We start from the raw sequence: 24,508 nt of genomic DNA on the forward strand, positions 1-24,508 counted from the left end.
CGTCCGGTCCGCCAGGCGACGGTGTTCCCGACAGAACAAGCGTAGAAAGTTGTGCACGTACTCAGTATTGTTATTTCGTGGCTTTATTTAATGACATTCAGCACTCACCGAGCCGCCAGTTTGCTGCTGCAGCCCCACCGGTAGGAGGTTTGATGAAGGCCGCATTGAGGAAACAGCTGCTCGAGAAAGGACTGGCCTCTGGGGCACGCCAAGATACTTTCCGAGGGCAAGATTATACACATAATCCGAGGGCGAGAAATGCAGAGAGCACACCATCGGTTTCTCTGGCTCTTTTGCCGTTTTATCATCGGCAGAGCACTGAGCCATTGCGAACGCCGGGGAGCCGGGGCTCTCCGAGCGACGCCACATGAAAGGACACAATCGAGTCAACACTGCCGCTGCCCCTGATCAAGCGCCTTGGGCCATTTATACAGCCCTCAACACTACACACACGAGGCATTTTCTGGCTGTTTCCCGCGAAGTCAACGTTTTTCGAGCCACGCAACACGCAACCAAACACCGTAGAGCGGAACAGGGCGCGCGCGACGATGCATTGACCAAAAACGAAACTACGAAACTATCACGGCCGCATGTTTCGCTATGCCACTTTTTCTTATTTATTTAATTTTGTGCTAAACTTGTACTTGCTCGCTTGAAACGGTTTAAAAAGTTGGAAAATGCTGTTTATGTACGTTTAAGATATATTTCATTTTGCATTTTATTAACAGCGATAAATCGCTCTCGACCAATCGCGACCGGCCTGCGTTTGTAATCTCCGACGTCACATCACGTAGTGCGGGAATTTCGAAGGGGCGTCAGCACCTATTCTTCAGTTTTTCGCTATGTTCTCGCTTATTAAACATCTGTTTGCAGTAAGAATGGTATGGCTGTGATCGTGAAGGGATAATCTACCATTTAAGCTCAACTTCCGGTTTCTCTTTAGTGTCCCTTTAAAGCGAAGCTTTCTTCGCCTCTTCTACGTCCCCAGGATTTGGCGTTGGTCGGGGCTGGGTTTCTCACCGAGAGAGTACGTAACGTTTGCGCCTGTAAGTGCGTCTGGTTTATGCGGCACCCGCCGTGGTTGCTCAGTGGCCATGTTGTTGGGCTGCTGAGCACGTAGTCGCGGGATCGAATCCCGGCCACGGCGGGCCCCATTTCGATGGGGGCAAAATGCGAAAACACCCGTCCAAGTCGTCCAAATTTTCGGAGTCCCCCCACTACGGCGTGCCTCATAATCAGATCGTGGTTTTGGCCCGTAAAACCCCATAAATTATTATTTTTTGTTTTGTTTATGCGGCACGCTGACGTCTGAATGCGTGTAACGCAAGCTGATCACTCAGCTCAATGCTCTCTATACCCATTAGACCACAGATTCGCGCATGGTACGAGAGTTTTGCTAAAGACAGCCACTCAGAAAGTAATATTGAAGACTGTTTGGCACATTGGTGAACGTGGCTCAGTTGAATGCGCTTCATTTGGAAATGTTTTCAAGTATTATACCCCGGGGGGGTTAGCAAAAGAAACATAGAAGGGTGAAGTGGTGTGAGCCTTCGGATAGAAGATGAATAAGCGCAGGAAGCTAGTGGGGGGTGGAGGGGACGATGACGCTTCGTCAATAGACACAAAAAAAAAAAAAAAAACGACATAGAAACGCGCAGGGTGGTACAACACAGCTTCGTTTACTTACTTTGACTTCATCAATGACGGTTTCTGCTCAAACTGATTGAAGACAATGTCTTCGTTACGGAGTTACCCCCATTTTCCGTATTTGGTATCCGGGTTTTCAGCCTTTTTCGTGGGCCGATCCCGAAGGTATTGTAGTCTGAAAATGTGGGCCGATCCCGAAGGTATTGCGGTCTGAAAATGTGGGCCGATCCCGAAGGTAGTGCGGTCTGAAAATGTGGGCCGATCCCGACGGAAGTGCGTTCCGAAAAATGCGGGCCGATCCCGAAGGTAGTGCAGTCTAAAAATGTGGGCCAAATCCCCATAACTCGCTCAGGAACGCATCGCTTTTGGTCGACTTGATCTACAGGTTGAATCGCCTGTCAACCTTTTTTGGGTATTCGCGGTTCGTTTCAGTCCTGTGGCCTTGTGCCCTACGCGCGTAGATCTGCAATGCCTGCGGTTGTAGGTCGGGTACGATCGCACAGGCGTTTGCGATCGAGGCGGTCGCGCTTACCGTGCACGAGGTAACTTACGGAAGTCGAGACTGGTTTAAATTGCGAGCTGACTGATAAAAAACGCTTTACTGTATATATATCAGCGCCTTGCTTCGGAGTCGGCGCTGCCTTTACACGAGAAGACAGTGAAAAATAAAGTACGTTTAGTTGGTGTCGATGCGTGCACGACATGAGAAGGTCGCCGTGCGAGAAGCCGAAGTCGCCGCACTTACCGGCCCTCAAGCTGATGGCACAGGTCTCGAATCTCTGCTTATTATTCCGCCCTTCTCGAGGCCCATTTCGGATTACAGCTTTATTTGATTTTGTTTTATTCCCCGTATTCCTTGCGGTAAATGCTCTCGAAAAAGAAAAACCGAAAAGGAAGAAAGAGGAAGATCGCCGCGATTGCTTCCTTTTTGCAGTATATTCCAGCGCTCAGGACGGGATCTACATCCCTGGTCCTTGCACTAGAGGTACCGGCCTCTGCTCACCCCCCCCCCCCCCTTTTTTTTTTTTTTCTTCTAAGGTAATGTGCTCCCTCCTGAAGAAAGCAGATGTGCGACACGTGCGCACGATGTGTCACTTGAGCAAATCGTCTGAATATGTCATGCATCGTCTGAATATTTTCACGTTGTCTCATTTCTTGCTTGCTTTCTTTTTTTTTTTTTTTTTTTTTTTCTTGCTTTGACTGCACGGGCGCCTTCGCACAGGCGTTCATATCCTCCCACCTCTTTTCTTCGAGAGAAGGTTGGGAAGTCTCATTGCTCCGTCCTCTTTAATCATTTTTTTTTATTACCGCTGCGCGAGCCACTTCCTGCTTTTCCACTTCCCCGCCTCGCTTGCTTCTCTGGTCGCGTTAATTTCTATGCGAGATGGGCGAACCAGGGGGAGAGGCGGTTATTTCGGGATGTCTCTCGAGAGTCGATAGTGGGGAGGCTAGCGAGCTTCTATTTCAACTCTCTCCTTTTTCTTCTTTCATTTTTTTCTTGTTTTCGTTGGTGCTCGGCGTTCCTTCTCGCTTTTTTTTTCCTTTCTTTCTTTCTCTCTTTTTCTTCTCCATCCTCCGCAAGGCGCTGCGTCAAAAGACGTTGATGGAGGATGGATCATGCTCTCCGCAGTGTAGAAGGAAAATGGGAAGTGTGTGTGCGCGCGCGTCCAGAGAAGAGAGCGCGCCGGAGTACTTAACCGCGTCAGTGCGTCATGTGCTTGCAGAGAAACATTAGAAAGAAAGCAAACAAAAGAAAAGAAGAAAAACGCGCGCGCAATGCAGGGATAGCGTTGGGCGGTTTTGTTTGTCTTGTTTCCTTACCGCGGACGCGGTCTGGAATCGCGCGAGCCGAAGCGATTTCGGCCGGAACGGGTTTCCCATCTCGGCGTCGTCGGTGGCGTCGTGTTTATTTGGGATCAATCGCCGGTGTTACTTTTTGCCCCTCGTTCGCTCGGCTTTCCTTTCTCGCGCCTCGTCGCGTTCTTTCGTGCCTCAGCTTGAACGATTTATACGTTTTGAAAGCGTTGTCGAGAGTTTGAGCCCTTCTTTCTCCCTTTCCGAAGTTTCGAAGACGCATCAAGTTGTGCCGTGAGATGTTAACGTTGTTCGTGTTTCGAACGCGCTGATTTGTTTTGTGCCGTTGTGAAGGCGACTCAAAAGCAGCTTAATGCAAATCGGCGCAGCTATGTACACATATTTTTAATTTCATTCTTCATCTTCGTTAGAAGGAAGAAGGTAGAGTAAAATTCTTCTGGCTGCACTGTAGCTGATTAGCCGACGGCTGACTCGGCCAGCGGGGGAAAGGGGGGGGGGGGGAGAGGAGTAAAAAAAAAAGTAGGCAGTAACGGAGAGTGTAAACAGAGATAACAGCAGGGGCACAAGAGAAATGAGTGACTATACATTTGCAATGTAACTCTGCATTTACAAATTTTGCAAATTTCTGGTTGGTTCTGCAAAGAGAACGACGCACACATACACGTGTGTGTGTGTGTGTAATTGTTGGTTCCGCAGGTGCAAGGTTTTCGGCATTGTTGAAGTTGGTATATCACCTTCTGCCCTGCTTAGGGATACATTTTCCGGGAATCAGTTAATCAATATTTAACTAATCAATCGGCTATTCGTTACATTAATTTTGAACAGTGTCGAAGCCGCGTCCATTATGGGCGCTCGTCGCTGAGACAGTAACGATGCTGTTGTCCCCGTGGTCTTGTTCTGACACCCTTCTTTCCGTCGTGCAACGCAGGTGACGATGGTTGACCGCGACGCGGCGGAACGCGCGGTCAAAGAAGCCAACCCGATCATCGACGGCCGCAAGGCCAACGTCAACCTCGCTTACCTCGGCGCCAAGCCCAGGGCCAACGCGAACAACGGTACGTTTCTCTCTGTTTTTTTTTTTTTCTTTTGCCATGGAACCGGCGAATTCGCCGAAAGCCCACCCGCAGAAAGAAAAGCCCACCCGTAGTGTTTAGCTATTTATTGCCTAAGAGACTGAAGGTGAAAGCCTTGTAAAGCCTGCTGTAATTCACCTTAATCCTCCGTAATCTACCTTAATCCGATCACTAATCAATGATTAATTAAATTTGCCAAAAATAATCATCTTTTATACACGGCCGGACATGCTTTGGTTCGCTTCTGGCGTTCCTTGGGTCACGTGACTTTCTGTACCTCGCGACGCGACCTTGAAACATACAAGATTTAAGGCTTTCGCCTTAAAATGGTGGACGTATAATGTTCGTTCAATACGGCAACACGTATAATAGGTCAGTGTGAAGGCTGGATAATTCGTCGGAAGTCGCTGCAACGTGGGCCATTTGGAGGCTTCGAAATGGGCACTATTAGCGGCGAAAATTTGGAGTGGTGCCCTCTCGCGAGTGACGTCACGGCCAGGATGCCGCTCGCTCCGGCTCGGTGTATGGGGTGCGCCAGCCGTACTTCGTCAATGAATGTGATACTGCCTGCGAAGCTTTCATCAAGCCTCTTATTGCTCTGGTGAGTTGTTAAACCTGGGCACTGTAGTAATGCGTAAAAGGAAGAGTTAGGCGCCCATATTTTTAAGAAAAAGCTTTGCTGCTACTTTCACAGTTCTCCGAAACAGGCGCCCAGAAAAAGCATTCTACGTGGCTTTAAACCCGACTTACGCTTCATGTATGTATAGCAATCACCTGAAAGAAAAGGTTCGTGGTAAAGATCAAAACCCAAGCTGTTACAAACGATGTAATGTTTCATAGTGGCCTGAAGCGGTCTTTATCGACAATATGGCAGACACTTCCCGCAATGGAAGCAACCGACTATCGTTATGGAGTTACGGCTGGGCACGTATTTGCGAAACCCATCCGTTCACAACTTCGAATTAAAACCATGAAGCAGTGCTTTACAGTGCCATTTGTAATGCCTATAATATATTCGAGGCACTGGCGTGCAGTTTCGTCTGCATGGAAGAGGAAAATCGAACTACCGTTTGCATGACGATGTGTAGGACCACAATGATGTTTAGCTATACCAACTGAGCACTATTTGCAGCGTCAGTCCATAAAAGACCCCCTCGTATAACCGCCTCATAAAGAGGACAGTATATGCAAGCCTCATATGAACTCTTGATATTTAACGCGACAGCGTTAAGGTCACCGTGTCGCAGAAAATCCGGTGTCCCACGAAGTGAAATCTGTCGAAACAGTGGAGCTGTGGTCTTTCTGTTTCTGCTGTTGTCGCGTATGTTTCTTTTTTTTCGCTGTGATAGTCATAGTTTTAGACCGTAGGGACCGACCACATCACCGCTGTTTCAACAGATCGCGTCCCCCCCCCCCCCCGGAACGCGTTAGGAACGCCGTCGCCCGTGGACGCCGACGCGTCCCATCCCCGCAAGTAGTGCTGTTCGGCTTACACACAATTACGACTTACGCACAACCTACAGGCATGATAGCGTCGGATTGTAATTTCAATATACGAGAAAACATAATTCTGTTACGCGGAAACTCGCACACAACCCCCTTTTTACTTGCGACGAGTCGCTGCTTGTAGCCTCTGCCTTACGGAGGTATGAGCCATTGCTGTGCCCTGCACTGCCGCCGGGATCGGCCCACCACTTTTTACTGTCGACGTTACACCACGAAGAAATCCCGGGAACCTAGCCACAGACAGCTCCGCTGTAAGAAGAAATGTAGCTGGACAGGCCATGTAATTCGTAGGGCAGATAACCGGTGGACCATTAGAGTTACAGAATGAATGCCAGGGAAGGGAAGCACAGTCGAGGACGGCATAAAGTGTGTCTGTGTGTGTGTGTGTGTGTGGGGGGGGGGGGTGACATGAGGTAATTTGAAAGCTCAAGTTACAATCAGCTAGCGCAAAACTATCGCGTTCTACTCTTACGAAGCTTAAGCGTCCTCTAAGTTTTTTTCACTTCCCTCGGTGAATTTTGATATTTTCAATGTGTGGTATGCCACATAAGGATGAAGCTTCGGCTTCTTGTTGGCTGCAGCCATATGACATAAAAGGCATATTTCGCCCAAAACGTTGCGGAGAGCTGTTGTGTCGGTTTCGCCAAGCAGATCGGTCACAACGGTTCCCCAAGCAAGAAGCACCGGTAAAATTGTTGAACTGAGTAGAGCGCGTAGCACTGAAAATAAAATAAATATTGGTCCATGCCTTTTTGTGTGCGGCAGACAGCTTAATTAAAGCCTCAATTAGCCTTACTTAAAATTACCGCCGCTTAAAACTAACCGGTTAAGAACGGCTCAAGTTTTGAGAAGCAGTTCAAAAAGCAAACGGCACTGGCAGAATCTATACTGTAGTGTTGTTTGCTCCTCGTGCTACATGCCGAACGTTTCTGTGAATAAATGCGAAAATTTGATATTTTACCATGAACAGCTCGTCGTGAGCAAAACAAGTTTTAGAGGGTTATAGTCAAGGTGAATGGTGTAGAAGTCATATATAGCCAGCATTTATTACATGCTTGTTGCAACACGGCAAGTATGGTCGCTTAACTGGATTGTTCTATATGTTTTCGCGTTTATGCTTTTATTATCCACGTGAGCTACCGCTGCAGAGGAAATTATCGGTATTGTAAATATTCGACGAGTGGGCGTACTGTCTCCCTCCTCACCCTCTTCCTTGCTCAGTTCCTTGCACAGCCCGTTTTTGATTGCGAGCTTTGCCGCTCAATAGTTCCTCGGGGAGATGCGTCGCCAGCTGTTACAGCAGCTCCCTCCTTTAAAGTACACATCAGTGCAGTGCTTTCAATTTATATGTACACTGCCAACAGTTAGCCGTCTACGTTAAGGTTTGACAACTCGCCGTGTGCGTGTCCATATTTTAATATCAGTATATGTTTTATAGGCCATCAGTGCAGCCAATACGTTTACGTTAAGCGGCTTACCGCTGAACATATTTTATTAAGGTAGTGGACAGCTCGTGCGCTGGACGACCCTCAGATCATCGTCGTCTTGGCTACAGTCATGGGCCTCCTATTTGTCGTCGTCAGCCGTCCCGTGGAAATATTAAACTAAGTACCATTCCGTACATTCGGAAGCCCGTGCAGCAGGTTTTGTATGCCCTTAACTGACGGCTTCAGTTATCGATGATTTCACGTATAGGCTTGCCCTAAACGTACACTTACGATTCTAAATTTAAACTGGTTCGGTTAGTCTTGCACTTCTGAAATGCCATAAAGACAACTCGTACCGTGAGCGAAGGTTTGATTAGGAAACGGAAAACGTGGCGCGGCCGCCTTGGGAAGTTTTCAAACTAAGTTCTCGTGACGTTGTGGACTTGCACGGCGTTTGCTGAAGGCTAATTCTAATTGTTTGTCAATAAGTGAGGATTGCACCGCACTCATTTTGCTGCTCAAGAACGGCCCAAACCCGCAATGAAGTCTGTGACGTCACACCGACACACACCGGCTGTGTATCTTGGGCGCAACATTTAAGTAATAATAAGTAGAAACTTTGGCCAACCTTAACTTTAAGCTTTGGGCAAACGCAACCAACTTTTCCCTGCTAACAAACTCTTCAAAGAGCAGTTTTTTTGTTTTTTTTTCGCCCATCTTAACTGATTGAGTGTCGCTCTTTGAAGGGGCTCAAACAGGTCCATGGCGCAGAACAGTGATAGCGTGGACAAACACGACTTCTGACTGAGATACCGCGATCCTTGCGATTTTAAGCGCCCGTCTGATTTTCCTTTTGTGTTTAAGCGCGGCGTACATATCTCTCGCAGTCGAGGAGCGCAAACACGGTCCCGACTCGTAGCAATTTCCTTGTCGGCGTGCACTATCCTTTCCGCTGGTTTGCGTTATACGGTCGATCGGTGCTGCAGCGACAGTGTGTGCCCGTCTCACTTGTAGGTTGTTTGCTCTCTTCAGCTTTTAAGTTTCCAGTGATAGCGAAGTGCCGATACTCGCCTCTATCCAGTCACTCTGTAAAAACTGCCCAGTTCCGAAACAGCAGCACGCATCGAAGAGCTTCTTTTGTCTACAGCGCAGCTGACTCTTGGACCCAGTCTTCGTGATTGTTGGAGTGTACTGACACATTTCGACTCTTCGTTATTTACATTCAATGACAGTCAGGGATCTGTAAGCACCATAAAAAATACCGAGAAGCCTCGGAGTGCCACTAAATACAGTGGAATCTCGTTGATACGATTCTGCATAATACGTTTTTTTTTTTTTCTTCAGATAATACGTTTCTTTTTTCCTTTCTCGATAATACGATTTGGTTGGCTAATACGTAGGATAATACGATCTTTGGATGATAGTCAGATACGCATTATTTTCCGGTTCCCGTGAAGATCGTATCGACGAGATTCCACTGTAATTTGATGTAGTAGTTTTTCTACAGCCAGTTGGGGTTTCGTTTATTGAGTGTCGTGACGTGACGTCATGACGCAGAAGACGCTCGGTCGTCTGCTGCGCTACTCGATCGGCCCTCGCAACAAGTGGCAGAGCAGAGTAGCAGGAGCTGGAGCGTGTACCTATGCGTCGAAACGCCTGCGTGCGTGTCCTGCACCCGCGTGACCACATTCTGCGTCATGACGTCACGACACAGTAGCCTCCGGGGGTTCGAAACGGTAACTGACTTTATAGGAAAGCGATTATATGAAATTACTTACGGCGCTCTGATGCTGAAAAGCTTCATCTTTTGTCTTTTATCGTGCTGTCTTGTGTTTTATTATGACGCTGCGGATGCAACAAATGCAGTGAAACTTCATTTGCAGCCTATATGGAATTCGTGTCTTTTTTTTTTTTTTTCGACGACGAAGCTTATAATTTGCCAGCGCGTCGCACTCGTGCGAGTTTTCATCCTACTAGAATATGCAGAACACTATATTGGGAACTAGTCTGACGTCTCACATGACGTCATGAAGCACATTAGTAGTTTAATTACATTGACAAAGCGCACATTGAGAAATCGCCCATGCTATTTATTATACACCATTGTGCTGGAGAAACTAGCCTAGCGGTTCGTAAAGAGACTTTTCTCGTGTACTACATTTAGTCGTCGATCTGCGCCCAAAGCCGAGGTGTGCTAGCTGCAGCTTTTTTTTTTTTTTTTTTTTTTTTCTGGAAAAGTGGCTTCGTCTAGTTGCATTTGGTTCACACGTACGATGCTCTAGATGACACTGCATGGATTCAACGGTATATATAAGGGGATTAACACAGCCGCTATCCGCCCCTTCCCGTCACGGCACCGCTTTTCGTCAGGGGAAGTCCGTTTCCTCTCTGGTTTATCCTCGAGAGAACTCGGGACACCAGTGACGTTGGCTGTGGTGGTTATGGGACGCCTCGGATGACGGCTGTGTGTGGATCAAGCGTTACCGTGCATGGAATACCGGAATAACGAAGACGCGGATCGGCGGTGGCGCCGTTTTATTATTATTATTATTATTATTATTATTATTATTATTATTATTATTATTATTATTATTATTATTATTATTATTATTATTATTATTGCGATAGCAAATACATCGGACATTCCAGCCGTGCTGCACTCGGCTTCGCGTTTTGAACTGGTCGCATTAAAACGTAACGTAATTAATTAATATTATCGCGCTCTTGAGGGAATTTTGAGGTTGCATAGCCTAATTAGTGGGTCGGCGGCTGTCCAATAAGGCAATAAAACAACGGACACAAAAGTGTTCTGCCAGTATTCCTTTAATTGAGAGCTAAGGTGTCCAGCAGCATATCTCGCCATGTGTAGACCTGGAAGCTATCGCTTGACTTTCGCTCGACTTTGACGATCATTTTTTTTTTTTTTTTCTTGTTTTCCCCGAGGTATGTAGCCCGCTGCCGAGCGATTCGCTTGGGTTTCGAGTGCAGGTTTTTTTTTTTTTTTTTTTTTTTTTCCCTGACCCTATTGCGACCGTTTCTGTGGTCAATTTGTAGGGACAAGGCTGCCCGATTTGAAGCTGTACGTTACAAGTGGCTCCCCGCTTTTGTTTTTCTGTGTATTGTTCGCTATATATGCGCGCGGTGGCCCAAACAGCTGGAAGTGACTTCATAGGGTTGTAGTATATCAAGTGCGTCTTTGTTCGAGCGCGGCTGTGCTGCCATTTTAACTTTTATTGTTCACAGCGAACATCAGCTGCTTTTATTGTGGCCGTGCGGTCAACGACTCTGTACATTCGTTGACAGTCGAAGTAGAGCTGACGTTAGAATAACGGCCCTTTCTAACGGTCGCGCCGTTATTACCTGCGTTGTTTGTTCCGATAGGAAAAAAGAAATTGAAAAAGGTGGTTGGCCCCTCATTGCTGGTGCGTGTAGTGAAGCGTCTCTTCTAAATCTGTCCATACAAGCACATAACTTTGTCGAATCATATGGCGAACATTGCGAATAGTATTAGGAACGATCCCATTCGCGCAATGAACGGATGCCGTCGCTGGAGCCGCCTGGGCGTATGCAGATCGAAATTAATTTTATGCTTCCCTCCCGCATTTTTTTTTTTTCTGCGTGAGGGAAGGCGGTGACGTCACGTTTTGCGACGTGATGAATACTGATAGTGGGTTATCTCGTCCTCTTCTTTTATTTTGTCGTTTCGGTAAAGATTATGTTTTACGTAGGTATATGTCAAAAAAAAAAAAAAAACTGCTCGTAAGACTGAATGCCTCGTGATTTAGAGCATCGTACAAAAAAGCTACGATAAACTCGGGCACTAGCTTTTCTACGGAAGCTGCAAATATGGTGGTTCAGCTCGAGGAGGTTTTCAAAGAAATTTCTGGAGTGGCAGTCCCCGCAGTTTCGTACCAGCAGAGATAAAGCCAGAGCTTGCCCCATACTTTACCTCTGTAAGAGGACCGCGACATCTGAAGTCCGTTCGCAGCTCAGTCGCTTTTGATAAATGTTAGGCTTATTGCGAAATGAAAACTCGTGGTTTCTGGCTAAAATATTACATTTAGCTGCCTTACTGGTGTCACGATGTGTCATAAATTTGACAAGACCTTTAGGCTTCCTTCCCAAACCCAGTGACAGAGGGAGACGCGTCGAGCAATTTCTGTACGGCAAAATTAACCAACTTAAGTAGCACGGAGTGGGAAGAAAGCTTAGTAAATTATCCGCTATTTGCTCACGTTTTTGCTTGTCCATGGTAAGATGGCGATGGTCCGCCTTCACGTTTGGGACTCACCTCCACTCCAGCATTTCTTTTAAAGCCTATTTCGTCCTTCTAATTTCAAACGGCTTTGCGACTTTGCAAATTGATCAGTTTCAACAAAATGTTGCACTATATTCAGTAAACATGTAAACCTAATATAGTTTAGAAACATTTGAATCTGCGAACACGAAGATTAGACAAATGCGTGTGCAGTATTATAGCCACCATTCCCATGGTAGCGATCACAGCGCCCTCTAGTGATTTTAATGGGAAGCTCTGTGGTTTATAATTAGAGGCCGGATCTTTAGGCATTAAAAAAGCGCGTTTTAGGCGCCAAAAATAGGCAGGCAAAGCAACGTTTTAGGCCTCCAACGTCGTAAATATAGGCACAATAAATGTTTACATAAATGCAAATAATTTCAAACGAAGACGTGCGCGACCTGTATCTACGACAAGAAAACAAGAAATGTTATTGTTTATGATGGCACAAAGGCGCCAACAGTTGAACATAGCCGTGCAATTGTCCCATAAAACTGCTGGACTAAACGATCAGTTGCCGTAATTCAAAAAGCACACTGCTCATATTCATTTTCAATGACCACTGTACTCGAGCGTTGCATAAAGTGAAACAAGCATAAAAAAGAATACTTGCAAGCTGGGAATACTTATTAAAAAAGCGCTACTTTATGTCTGCCTGACGCAATTAAAGTAAAACACAACAAAACAGACAAATAATAAATGCAAGGGAGTCTACAATTTATTAAGAAATTAACATGTTCTTACATGAGGACTGTTAGGTACAACTCTGGCAATTTTCTCATATACAATGACATTGTCGGAATTGTACAGGCAAAACGCCCCAACACTGCCAAATACACTTCCGCCCATTTGAAGTGCACGTGTTTGAAGAAATCTGTTTGGAGAGCACGCGGGAAAATCACTGTGAAGATTGTGGAAACAATAGCAAACTACCGCCATCTCCAGATTTTTGGATTCAAAATTGTTGCTCTTGTCACTGAGAATGATCTTGTACGCTGAGAAGGAACGCTCGACGGCAGTGAACACTCTGAAAAGTAAATTACAAACAAAACAGAAGCCGCGTGCACATCACATTTTTCTTTCTTCTTTTGCTCTTTACTCTCATTTCCCCTGACAGCTCTCCGCGGTTTCGCATTGGCCAACGGCGGCACGTCCCATTTCACTGCTCCTCGCGGTTGTTTACCGAAAGTTGGTTGAACTAAATGACCAGGTTGAACTCCATAGAGTTCCGAACAGCCAATGTTGCACGGTAACATGAATAACGATCTTTAACTGCACTCGAAAGCGAAACTTGAGGCTAAATAGTGTTCATATAGGCGCCGATATTGAAAATAGGCATTTAGGCACAAACGCCAAAATAGGCATTCATAGGCACTATTAGAACACTATAAAAGCCCTTCTTAACCTCTAATTCATGCTCATATATCAAAGTGGGGCGATAGGAGCGCAAGGAACAAAAAAGGCATTTGCCTAAAATCCGGTCTCTATAATTCTGAATAAATTTCGGCCGTACTGGATATGAAATGTACTCTGTATCATGCATGACATGCAACGCTACGAAGGCTACACACACTTTGCTCACTGCTCGCTTTCACGTCCAAAATAAATAAATAAATAAAAAATAGCGCGTAGCATATGAACAAAATATATAGGTAGGTTTGCGTCTTGTGATTCGATCAAAAAGCAACTGCACTTGCGCCGAAACCCCCAGCGCCACCTGCGAAGAGCGCCGTGGTTAAAAGGGCAATTCCTCGCGGTTAAAAATAAATGGCAGCTGTGTACTCTCGCCTATAAGGTTCCACAAAAGCTCGGGAAGTGCAGCTGCGAGTATTTCGAATTCCAGTAATGTTTCCGTAGAAGCCGTGCAGCAACATCGGCGGCAGCGCGTGGTCAGAGCTGCCGACGCACGTCTTTCCATTTATACTCGGCAGGCGTTTATGTATTGTCAAGCTGCCGCGAGCGGCCTTTTCCACAAACCTGTATAGCCTGTACCAGTCTATGAAGAGAAACTCAACTACAAAAACTAACGCGAACAAGCAGTGCATAAGTATAATTAGTCAAAGGGTCGTGTGCAGTGTGTTTCATGTTTACTAGGACAACTACGTTTTTCCCTCGTGCAGTTTAGTGTCAACACATCTTGATGGATCTTTTCGTTTGCTACTAAAATTGACCGCGTTTCTTTGTGGTAGTGAAATGGCCCAATTTATGTTTTACGCTACCGTTAATTCTTCTTCAGTGACACTTCAAAATTTTGCTCTGCTGCGCCAAGTATGGGACACACCAACGCAACGTGTACTACGTCCTTCGTTAATTTGACTAGGTTCACGTTCCAGTACGTGTTTCAATAGTCCGTGAGCATCGGAGAATCTGCTATCAACGACAATCGAGCCCCGTGTTTACTTATATGACGCGTGAAAAGTTACGTATGCATAGCGTTATCACGCACCCTCTGGAAATACCGGCAGTTCGAAAAATTGTTCTCTGGTAACTTTTCGTACAATCCTGCGCCAGGTGTTTTGCCTGGCGCTACCAAACACATGGTGACCTTGTACATCACATATGTGGCGGCGGCTAACACAAACTGATGTCGCTGCGGCTCATTTGTACGATGTGCGACATTCTGTAATTCTGTTTGCAGCTTGCACTGTGCCTAGTCTTTTTTTTTTTTTTAGAAAGCATGCGTTACGCATTATATAGATGTTTCGCCATTCATATGCGCCGCGTATTTTTCGGTGACGTACTACGTTGATGTGACATGGTATATTGACTTTTTATTTTCTCTCTCTCTCGTCATGGATGTAATTGTTATTCGCAGTCAGCACACGTAACCAGTGTTCAGACAGGATTTTCTTTTTTTTTTTTTTTTTTTTTTTTTTTGCAGCGGTTTTTTTTGCAAAGCGGCAGGCGTTGCTCCCACTCCGCTGCCGTTTTGTCTGCGCTTCTGGAAGGGACCAACCGAAATGCGCCGAAATCTACCGCAGTGGAGTATGAAATGGGGTGTTGCGTTGGAATGTGACCGCCGCTGATTACTACCGTTGCCATAAGATAAAAAATAGCGGAAATCGAATTTCAACAGCGCTCGAAGCAGCGCATACGCTAGGTGCTATAGTGGAACTAATCGCGATGCCGGACAATTTCCGAGCGGTTTTTTTTTTTTTTTTTTTTTTTTAACGCTTTCACAACAGTGACGACTCTACTGATCCTAATTAAGCGCTCTCAGTGAAATAATAAACACGGAAGGTGAGTTCGGCGCTCTTCGTGTGCCGTATCGGACGTCCTTGCTGTGGATTTCCCTTAATTGTGGCCCCCAGTAATAGCGCGCTGTGCGTTCTTCCCTGGCCCGTAGCTGCTGGCCGTACCGGCGTGTCTACGCAGCAGGACGACGGAACTCCGCGCCCGCCCTCGCGTCTCGTTGCGAGATGCGGAAGAGAGCGCGCGGTGATAGGGTGCTACTCATCTGTGTGCGGTGGAGCCACCGTACAGGAAACAAGACGCGAGCAGGCATGCTGCCTGCTTAACTGTTCCTGCTGCCTCCTGGAAGGCGTCGCTTGGGATGATGGTGGGCAGGGGGGAGGGTTAGGCAGTAGAGGTGGCCCGGGTGGCGCCGAAAAGCGGCGGTCGAGGCCAACAGCCGACGCCGCGCCGGTACCGACTGGCTGGCCGCGAAACGGAGGAGAACGACGCACTCGCGTGCCGCGCGACACTCTGTGCCAGCAGCGTCCCTCCTCCTCCTCTTTGGGAACGGAGAGGCTGTGGTTAAAGAAAAAAAAAAAAAAGAAAAAAAGAAAAAAACGAAGCGGACAAGAGCGACCGCGGCGCAATCGTCGTTGTCGTCTTCCCTGTCTCCCGAAAGATCGGTGTCCTTGCGCTCTGCCGCTTTGAAAAGGGGGTGGGACTGCGGCGCGACCCCCGAAAATAACGCCTTGACGTCGGAGACTCATCCGGCTCTCTTCGCGGTGGCTCCCCTCTTCATCTCTCTCTCTCTTCGTCTTACCTCGCCGGCGACGATGGTTCCCGCGTTTTGCTTTTTTTTGTTTCTTTCTCTGCTGCTCCTGCCGCCGCAGTCGTCGGTGCTTGCTTCCTCTGCGCGTGCCGCTCATGCTGTCGTCGTCGTCCCCCCTCCTTCTCGTCCACCTCTGGAGGCAACAGCTCGCTGCTCAAAAGCAACTCCGCAGAAAAGAACAGCGCTGGGCGCACTTTAGCCGGGGGGTGACCACGCGGTAGGTGTAGCGGCAGCCAGCAGCAAGCTCTGCGCAATTGCCACTACCACTGCTGTTGGCGCTTGCTCGCGGCATGGGCAGAGCGCGATCCCGCGCATTGCCCCGCTGCCACAACTGTTTCGCTTCTGCTCCGCTGCGCTCACCCCAGTTCTCTCTTTCCGTCGACTGACTGCCACATCACTTGCCCTCTCGGCTGTCATTCGTTGATTTTGATCGGGCACGCGCGCGAATCTCCCCAGTGTATAAAACTCGCCCCAACCCCGCTAAGACTGGGCGGGCCTCGGAAGTCGCGCTTCTCCGCAATGCGTTCCTGTGGCGTGGCGTAGTCGCCGTCTGTGCGATTGCGTCGGAGCATATTTTTTGGCAGCTGAAGCGCTGCGCTGCGCTGGCGCCTGGGTTTGTAACGTGTGTAAATAGCCGTGAACACGTGAATTAGATTGGTCGGTTGTGCGCTGCCAGCCTTGGCGGCAGGATAACTTTGGCATGTGCAGCAGTTGGCACAGTGTGGCACGAGAGAATTTCAGTATCTAGTTGTTACACAACCTTTGTATTGCCAGTTGCTGAACAACGTTAAATTTCAAGTACAATTACTTTTTCGAATACTTTTGGCGTTTCAGCAATTGTGTGAGCTGACATTTGGCATGTTGCCAAGATCATGATGCAAATGTGGCGGCCTTCTAAATGAAGTGCTGATGCTGTTGTATCTCACATTGCGCCGCAAATTCAGTGTTGGATCTTCTCCACTTGGGCCTTAAAATTCGCAGGTATCTCTAGATTGGCTTCTAGATGTCAAGCCGGGCCATTGCAAGGTAATGCCATCACAACAACTTGGAGTACACTTAAGCTTCGCCCTTAAGAGTGGAACGTGATAGCATTATTGGACGCCATTGACGCCAACACTGACACCGTATTTTATGCGATATGGGGCCCGACCAAAACGAATAAGCAGGCAAAGTCCCAATTTGTCCTGCCTAGGATGCGAGCGCCATCTGGATATCATTTTCGCAAGTAAAGTACCCGAACGTGCGGTTGTAGGTCTGGTAGAAATGCTGGAAAAGGGGTTTGTGTTTGAGTTTCCTCGTAGCAGAATTAGGTTTTCTCGTACATTCCAATTACAATCCGACGGTGATTGGTAAACAATCCGATGGCAACTCTGACGCCGAATGATAAAGTTGTACTTTACCATTTTTCTGACGGATTTCACTACAAAATGGCAATAATTGTTCTGCTTATCAGACAACATTTGATGACCTACTCGGCAATATGAGATTCATTCTTTAAGAAGTATGTAGGTTAGTTAAGTGGAAAGTGAATGAATTGATTGCAGAAGGTGCTGTCTATTTAAGAGTAGATCAAGGCTGAGCATCATTTCGTGCAATCATTACACTTCTTGTGGTTTGGTGAATGTAGCAAAAAGTATCAGGTTCATGCAGGTAGTTTTGTATACCCTGTAAGCTAGGCTAGGCTTGGAGATATATATGCCAAGGATAGAGGAAACGAAATTAAAAAGGAGCGGCATAAAGCCAGTAGATTGATGAAGGGGGCTAGTCGGTGGTTTAATGATATCGCTCCTCAAATTTGCTGAAAAGTGCATTATCTTTCCAGTTAACATTTTGCAGAAAAGGAATACCTAAGTATTTTGTGACAAAGTTTGCTCTGAACGGCTGCTTGTGTCAGGATTGCTACTCTGCATACCTCGAGCTCTGATCGGCTTCAGTTGTGCGACTGAAACAATTGCCCTAAAAAATTTGCTCGTGGTGAAACATTTGTGCCAATTGCTCCAAACTGCGTAATGAGTGGTACTATTTTGCACCATCCTGCTCCAAAATGGCATTTTAGCAGAAATTTGTGCCAAGCCTGTGCCAATTGAAGCATAATAAACAAAGCCTCCTTTCGTTGATGCTGGATCCATTATAGAACTGAAACCAAAACCTAAAATACGCTGTCATCATCATCCTGGAACTCAACGAAGCAGCCATAGGCCAAAAAATATCCAAATCTGCGTTGGTTCGCCATTTGCTGTTCTAGCACTTTTGTTGCATTTATCTCTGGTGGATGTTGTAATGTAATGCCTCTGTATAGTCTTTTTGTCTGTGCTATTTGTGCCGCAGTTTGGTATTCCTTGTACCAGCGTGACACGGAGCTCACGTGGGGAGGATGACAGATCAGAAAAAAGCCTCGGATAATGTCCATTCGCACATTGTTCACCATATTTGTTTACAATGCCACTTGAAAAATATCTTGTAATACATGTGCTCACTGCTGATATAGTTTGCTTATGAGTAGGAACCTTTCTTGCAACCTTGCACGATCGGGAGAGCAAATTTCGTGGTGGCAATTTAATAAGCTTCACATGTTCCCTGACACAGTTTTGCAGAAGAGGTTGTATTCATTGAAAGAAACCTGGGGCCATGTTCACTGTAACTACGGTTCAGTTGCACATGTCCGAGGGGCGTGGTCTTGTTTACATGCCCTATTTGTGCATTTTTTTTTTTTTGCTTGCTTGAAGTGCGCCAAACATGCAACGCGTGTTGCAAGTCTGAATGATAAAAGCAGCTTTATATCGCAATATATGTGCGGGGAGAGCCATTCCATTAAATATATTGAAACTAGCTTGGCAATTTTTTGCTTGAATGCCTCATTGATGAATACAAACCGAGCTCTACTATATTTATCGACTATTTCAGTTAAAGTTGAGACGATCCCTGGTATTCGCGACTCCAGCAATTCATGCGACACCTAGCGGCGAGCGCCGGAAACCTCGTACGGAGGTCGGGGCAGTCGGAGCAGACACTCCGTCCATAGCCTTTGCACTGCCATCGGGAGCGCTTCTAGTACGATGGAGCCACCATCACGGCCGCTCGATGAAACCTCGTGCGTTTCATCGAGCAGCCGCGCCACCATCTACGAAACTCCGCACAGCCTTGGAATTGTGCTGCGTTTTGCAGTTTTGCGGCGCCGAAGAGCCACATGGATTGCGAATCTAATCATAAGCTGCGACAACGGAATTGTTGTGTTCTCAACATCTTGCTCGAGAAAGTTCTCTCTCTTTTTTTTTTTTTTTTTCAGGCGAGGATCGGTTTGTTGTTTGCGTGAAGAGAACGCGATCCTGTTGTTTGTACTATGTTTGCAGTAAATCATTACAGTGAACTTCAGGAAGTTTGCGTTGAGGTTGTTACTGCCGTCGTGATAATGTTCAGCGTATGCGTGCTGCAACATGTAGTTTCATGTGATAGCCGGCGTGGTAATGCAGTTTAGGATGCAAATGTCACCGCGGTACTCAATCTTACCTTGATTAAAGCTGTTATATCGGATACATGTGGCGCACAACATGAAACTACCGAGTATGGTACATCAGCGAAAATTGGTACATCGGAGTTTCAGGTACTCCCGGGTAATGTTGGTAAAGCACAACATGTACGCACCAGCGTGCAAAATAACTATGGAGTGGCATAGCGGTATGCCTTCCTTGCAACCTGGACACGCTACCCGTGTAACTAGTGCAAATTAGTAGACGCTCATTTGAAAATGTGTAATTATCAAAGCAATTGTATCTGTTATCAGTGTCTGAAGGAAATTGGCAGTTCAGAGGCGAGCACAGTTTTGGCCACTTAAAATGCAGGATACGTCACTTATAGAATACATAACATGAAAATTTGATTCATCATGCAGTAGCTGATCTAACATTAATTTATACGGAAACATTTGTTTTATTTCATTAGTTTACACAGCAGCCATAAGCGACATGTTCGTAGTCAGCGGGGAGTAATCAATCATGGTCAGGCCACGCACCACAAGCCATACCTGCACATGGTGTGCAAATGTGTTTTTATTGTAGTAAGCAGATCCTTCGGCTTCTTATTTATCGTTTTGTTCTCTACGAGAGAAACAATGCGCCAACTACTGCAATAACTACAGCTAAGCGAAGCAGCAGTCATGTTGCGCAAATCTTGAATGTAAAATAGACAACAGGAACGCAAAAGTAGCGGGAAAGGTTCGCCACAGATTTGTAGTGCATGCTCGCGATAAAGTGCAAAACTTGATTTTAGGTTCGCCTGCTCTCTGGACTGAAAAGAGCATGCAGAGTTTGCGCCTTCGCCGAACAAAAATGTGTTAAGGCTACAACAATAGGGAGGTTTAGTATAGTGGAAAACAGCAAACGCAAAGATTTAGCATTGGTGTTAGCGTTGCATGCTGCAAACTCCGCATGCTCAGAACATAAACATAGCTAGAACTCTTACGTACGTACGCTATTTCCAGGAATATAGCGTTTAACGTTAACACACGCAAGGGATTCCATACGTAGGGCAAGATGGCGGCGCCTGTTGAAGCGAGAGCCGTCCACTTTGGATCTATCGAATCGTCGGCCTGCACTGTTCGGCTCATTCGTTCCCCGCTAATGCTCGTGTTTGCTTTAGTTTTGTGTGATGATGCTTTGACAGGGCGTACAGGTGACAAATGGACGTTGCTTTTCAATATATGTTCTCGATTAGCAGCGGAGTAGGCTTAACGAGAGGGTTTGTTCATATTTGCTGTATCCGCCTCGGGATGGCGCCCAAGTGTATTTGCGTTAGCGTTAGTGTTTTGCTCCGTTCCGCTATTCTAAAACACTACCCTGTACCGCGCAGTGCAGCCTTTCTTTGCGTTAGCGTTGCGTCGCACGCTAACGCTAACGTAAGCATTTTTCGCTATACTAAAACTCCCTAATGAGAAAGTGTGCGCCGGCTGCGCATTTATCCCCATGTACAGCGGCAACAGCTGATCGAGCAAGTCGGTGCGCTGCTGCGGGCCATGTTAAACGTGCCAAACTGAGCAGGTTGTAATATTTCGGAAATCCCGGCGAGGCCAGCGTGGAGGTATCCAACTTTGCCGGCCGCTGTCTCGCACGTTCGAAACACCGGGCTATCTATACACCTTAACAGTGAATCAAAGCAGAAGAAACGTGCTTGTACTTTTTCGACCATCCAACAGTGCACGAGTACTTTGGTTCCACGACCAATGGGTTCAGGAATACATCGGTGATATTCGTATTCTCGTGCAGGTCCGCTGTAACGCCAGATGTTGCACACACCGTGCGACCGATTTGGTCGGCGTAAGCTACTCGCTTTCCTTCCACAAAACAGCACAAACCGGCATGACACTGCACGAAAATCATCAAACTACAGTGTACTGTACATCAAACACAGCGGCTGCGGCGACGCGGGACCTCCGTATATCCGCCATGTTGCATAGTGTAGCCAGACGCGGCCAGTTTTCGCAGCGCCCCCCGCAGTTCATTTGAGTTGTGAATATAGATATACCATATATACCATGTCTGATATATAGATGTATGTTGAATACGGCACCAATAGTACTTGTCACTGCATCAAATCATATTTTAATCTGTGGCAGAAGGTTAAATGGCTGGTCCACCACAGTTAATAAATTCTAATTATGTTAATCTGTTTATAAATGGTTATCACATCTTACTGATATCTACCATTACTAGCAATACATTGCCAAAAGACTATTTCCGCTCCACAAAAATTTTAATAATTGAGCTCTTCTCATTTAAAGCAGATGGTATGTTGATCATGTTCTGACACGATATGCACATAAAAGCCATTGAGTTTCGAGTATTACAATTATCTGGGCAGCAGTGTCATAGGAAACCGCCACACATCAGGTCTACTATGTTCACTGCATAATTTTTGTTTCCACTTTTGAAATGCTGAGAGACTTCAATGGAAGGATGAGAGCTTTACCTATATTTGGTAATGGCCCATTGTGCTATGAGTCCGTGGTTTTCAGTGGTGTACTAGTGGTAATTAATGTGATAAGGACCTGAAAAAAAAAAGGCAGATCTTGTGCGTATGTGTGAATGTGACAAGCGAAGGTGTTTTTTATATTGCTTACTGAAATGTCCTCGCTTCACTTCTCCTTTTACTCTTCTATGTTACTCAATGTTCTTCTGCTCAGTGCACTCTCTTCTACCATTTTGTTCCCTTTGCTTCCTTCTGCACACTCGGCTACTTTTGATGCTGACTTTCGATTTTCTGTTGCCGACTTCTTCAGTTCTTGCCTATTGTTCTGCTTGTCTATACTGCAGGGACACTTTCTTTTTCTCCTTTCCTGTCCTATTACTCCTCCTCATCTCATTCCCTATGCAGAGTAGCATGTAGGTTCCTACGTATACGGCAATAGAATTTTCTGCATTTCAGTAAAACTCTCTTGCTTGTGTGTAAGGCTGAGCAGTCGGCAGGTACTAGTATGTTTATTACAAATTATGTGCAATTTAGAGGCCGCATACAGAGAAGTGAACAAGTCGACAACAGTAGCTAAGCGCGTGAAGAAGTTCACTGAACTTAAATGGAGTTATCAAGAAAGTTGTAAATGTTAATTGTGACACAAAGGAACCGACTGGTGGGCTAGTTAATATTTTATTACGCGAGGTATAGCGCAACCAGGGCACACAAAATGACAGAGGAGACGAAGACACAGCATTGCTTCAAAACACTGCACACCCTTCTTTCGTGGCGAAATGAAAGCACGAACTCATCAGACAGCATTAGTATGTCACACGAAAGCAATCTGTGCTAATGCTGTTTGAAGGGCGCACAAATTGTTCAGTTAGTAGCGAGCAGAAGGGGGGCGGCACCTTCAGGAAGGGGGCGGCGGCCCTCTCAGACCTGCAGAAGTAGCGAGGGAGCAAGACCTCGAAGGAGCATAACGCACGAGACTGACGTAGTGGCCGAGTCCGCGATGAAAGCTCGTCCTTCCTGCGTAGGAGGCAGCCTAATCGTTTCTGCAGGCATTCTCAATAAAGTTGTTCTCTCTCTCGGTAGCACCATGGCTTCGTCTTCTAAATGGCTCCAGTGCATGCATTGAGCGAGGAACGTTGAGCTACATGGAAGTGAAAAAAAAAAGGGCAAAAATTGAAAGAAAAAAAATAATAATTTAAAGCTTAGCTTATCACCGATTCGCGCATATGTGTGGGATCTGCCCGTATTCTCAGTTTTCTTCCTTTTTTTTTCTCTCTCTCTCCTTTCTTTTTTCTTCATGTAATTGTCAGCCTGGATCTGCTGATGGTCTTCTTTCATGTACATTGGGTTTCTCCAGATTTAAAATTGTCTGACAGCCCTTTTAAGTATTGTCGTGCCGAACAGGTGGGCTCTGCTTCAGATGCCCAGCAATGTCCAGCTTTTTTTGGATGCTGCTTTCTTATTGCATGGAATATCGCACTGGCTCTCACTGTTGCTGCTGCACATATTGGCTGAAGTCGGGATTTTTGCTTTGCCCAAGCTTCATCGTGACGTGTTCCTGTGCTGTAATTGCAGTAGTTGAGATGTCCCATTTTGTTTCCCTCATTTTATTGCAGCATCATTTCTTCAACATTTCTGTTGTGCAGGATTCCCCTTATCTGTGAGGGGAGCAGGCTACCCAACCTTTCTCCCTAGTCAATATGCTGGGTAAGTGACGCCGCTGGCCTTTGCATTTAAACACCTGAGTGCTCATTCTGGATTTTCAAAGTGAACTATTGTATATGTCCTCATTTTTCCCTGGACGCAGCAATCGCAGGTTTTTCTCAAATTGCCTACGGTACCTTGAAATTTGACCTTGCAAACATGTGGCTGTGTCAACAGCAAATGCACAATCTTACCGTGTCATGAGCTTTACTACCCGTGAATATAAAACTTAAGATTGGGCTTAAAGCCTTAAGTAGTGAGCTCACCTATCACTTATATTTTTTGATCAGTGCAGCTGAAGATAGGCTTGACTCTTTAGGTGTGTGCAAATTTCAGTGTTTCAAACTTAAGGAGAAGCTTAAGCTTTGGGCCAACTCGGATTTCACTGTTCAAATACATGTAAAACACAGAAATGCCTTTATACGACAGCCACCTGAGTAATCTGAATAAAATTTCTTGCATTTGAGAGAGAGTTAAATTCTAGCGACTATAGGAAGCATAATTTTGATGTACAGCCTGGAATTTTGTATTAACAAATTGTAGCGAATCTAGGAAGCAGAATTTTGATTTAGGACCTGGAATTTTTTACGAATATTTAAAAAAATTGGTGAATAAAAATTCAACGAGAAGTTTAAGAATCCCGACTGCACTAAAAACGGGTATCACAGTTCTGTAAACTAGATCTGTTCGAGCACCTTAAGTGGACAAATTTCATATATGAATTCACAGCTTGTGTGGAATTGTTTCAATGTTTACAATGGTTTTGCAGAAGTCCTACTCACAAGTTAGTGGTATATTTCAGCGCATGTATAATACGGCAATTTTGTCAACTTGAGATGTGTTAAGTGCTGTTTACAGAATTGCGATATCGAATTTTTATTGGGTAGTAAGAGTTGTAAACTTTATACTTGAAAGGAAGCTTTGGCTCGGGCCCAGCTCCGATGCCGCCTACTTAAATACATGTAAAACACAGAAACAGTTCGCTGAGATAACCACTGGTCAGATTTTAATGAAATTTGTTGCATTTGAGAGAGAAAGTGAAATTCTAGTTACTGTTGTAAGTGGAATATTGATTCAA

At 45.9% G+C, this 24,508-nt stretch overlaps 1 protein-coding gene across 2 annotated transcripts in view; it reads left to right on the plus strand.

Annotated features, from left to right (window-relative positions):
* The window catches only part of LOC119450555 (RNA-binding protein 24-B), a 101,566-nt gene that overhangs the window by 65,179 nt on the left and 11,879 nt on the right, over positions 1-24,508 (plus strand). The window contains exons 2-3 of one of the 2 annotated variants that reach the window (XM_037714048.2): positions 4,391-4,517; positions 23,343-23,433. In XM_037714048.2, coding sequence (XP_037569976.2) covers positions 4,391-4,517; positions 23,343-23,433 — 218 coding nt within the window. The remainder of the gene's footprint in view (positions 1-4,390; positions 4,518-23,342; positions 23,434-24,508) is intronic. The other variant, XM_037714049.2, reaches the window with a different exon arrangement.

This window comes from Dermacentor silvarum, chromosome 4 (genome assembly GCF_013339745.2).
Source record: "Dermacentor silvarum isolate Dsil-2018 chromosome 4, BIME_Dsil_1.4, whole genome shotgun sequence".
NCBI classification, from domain to species: Eukaryota; Metazoa; Arthropoda; class Arachnida; order Ixodida; family Ixodidae; genus Dermacentor; species Dermacentor silvarum.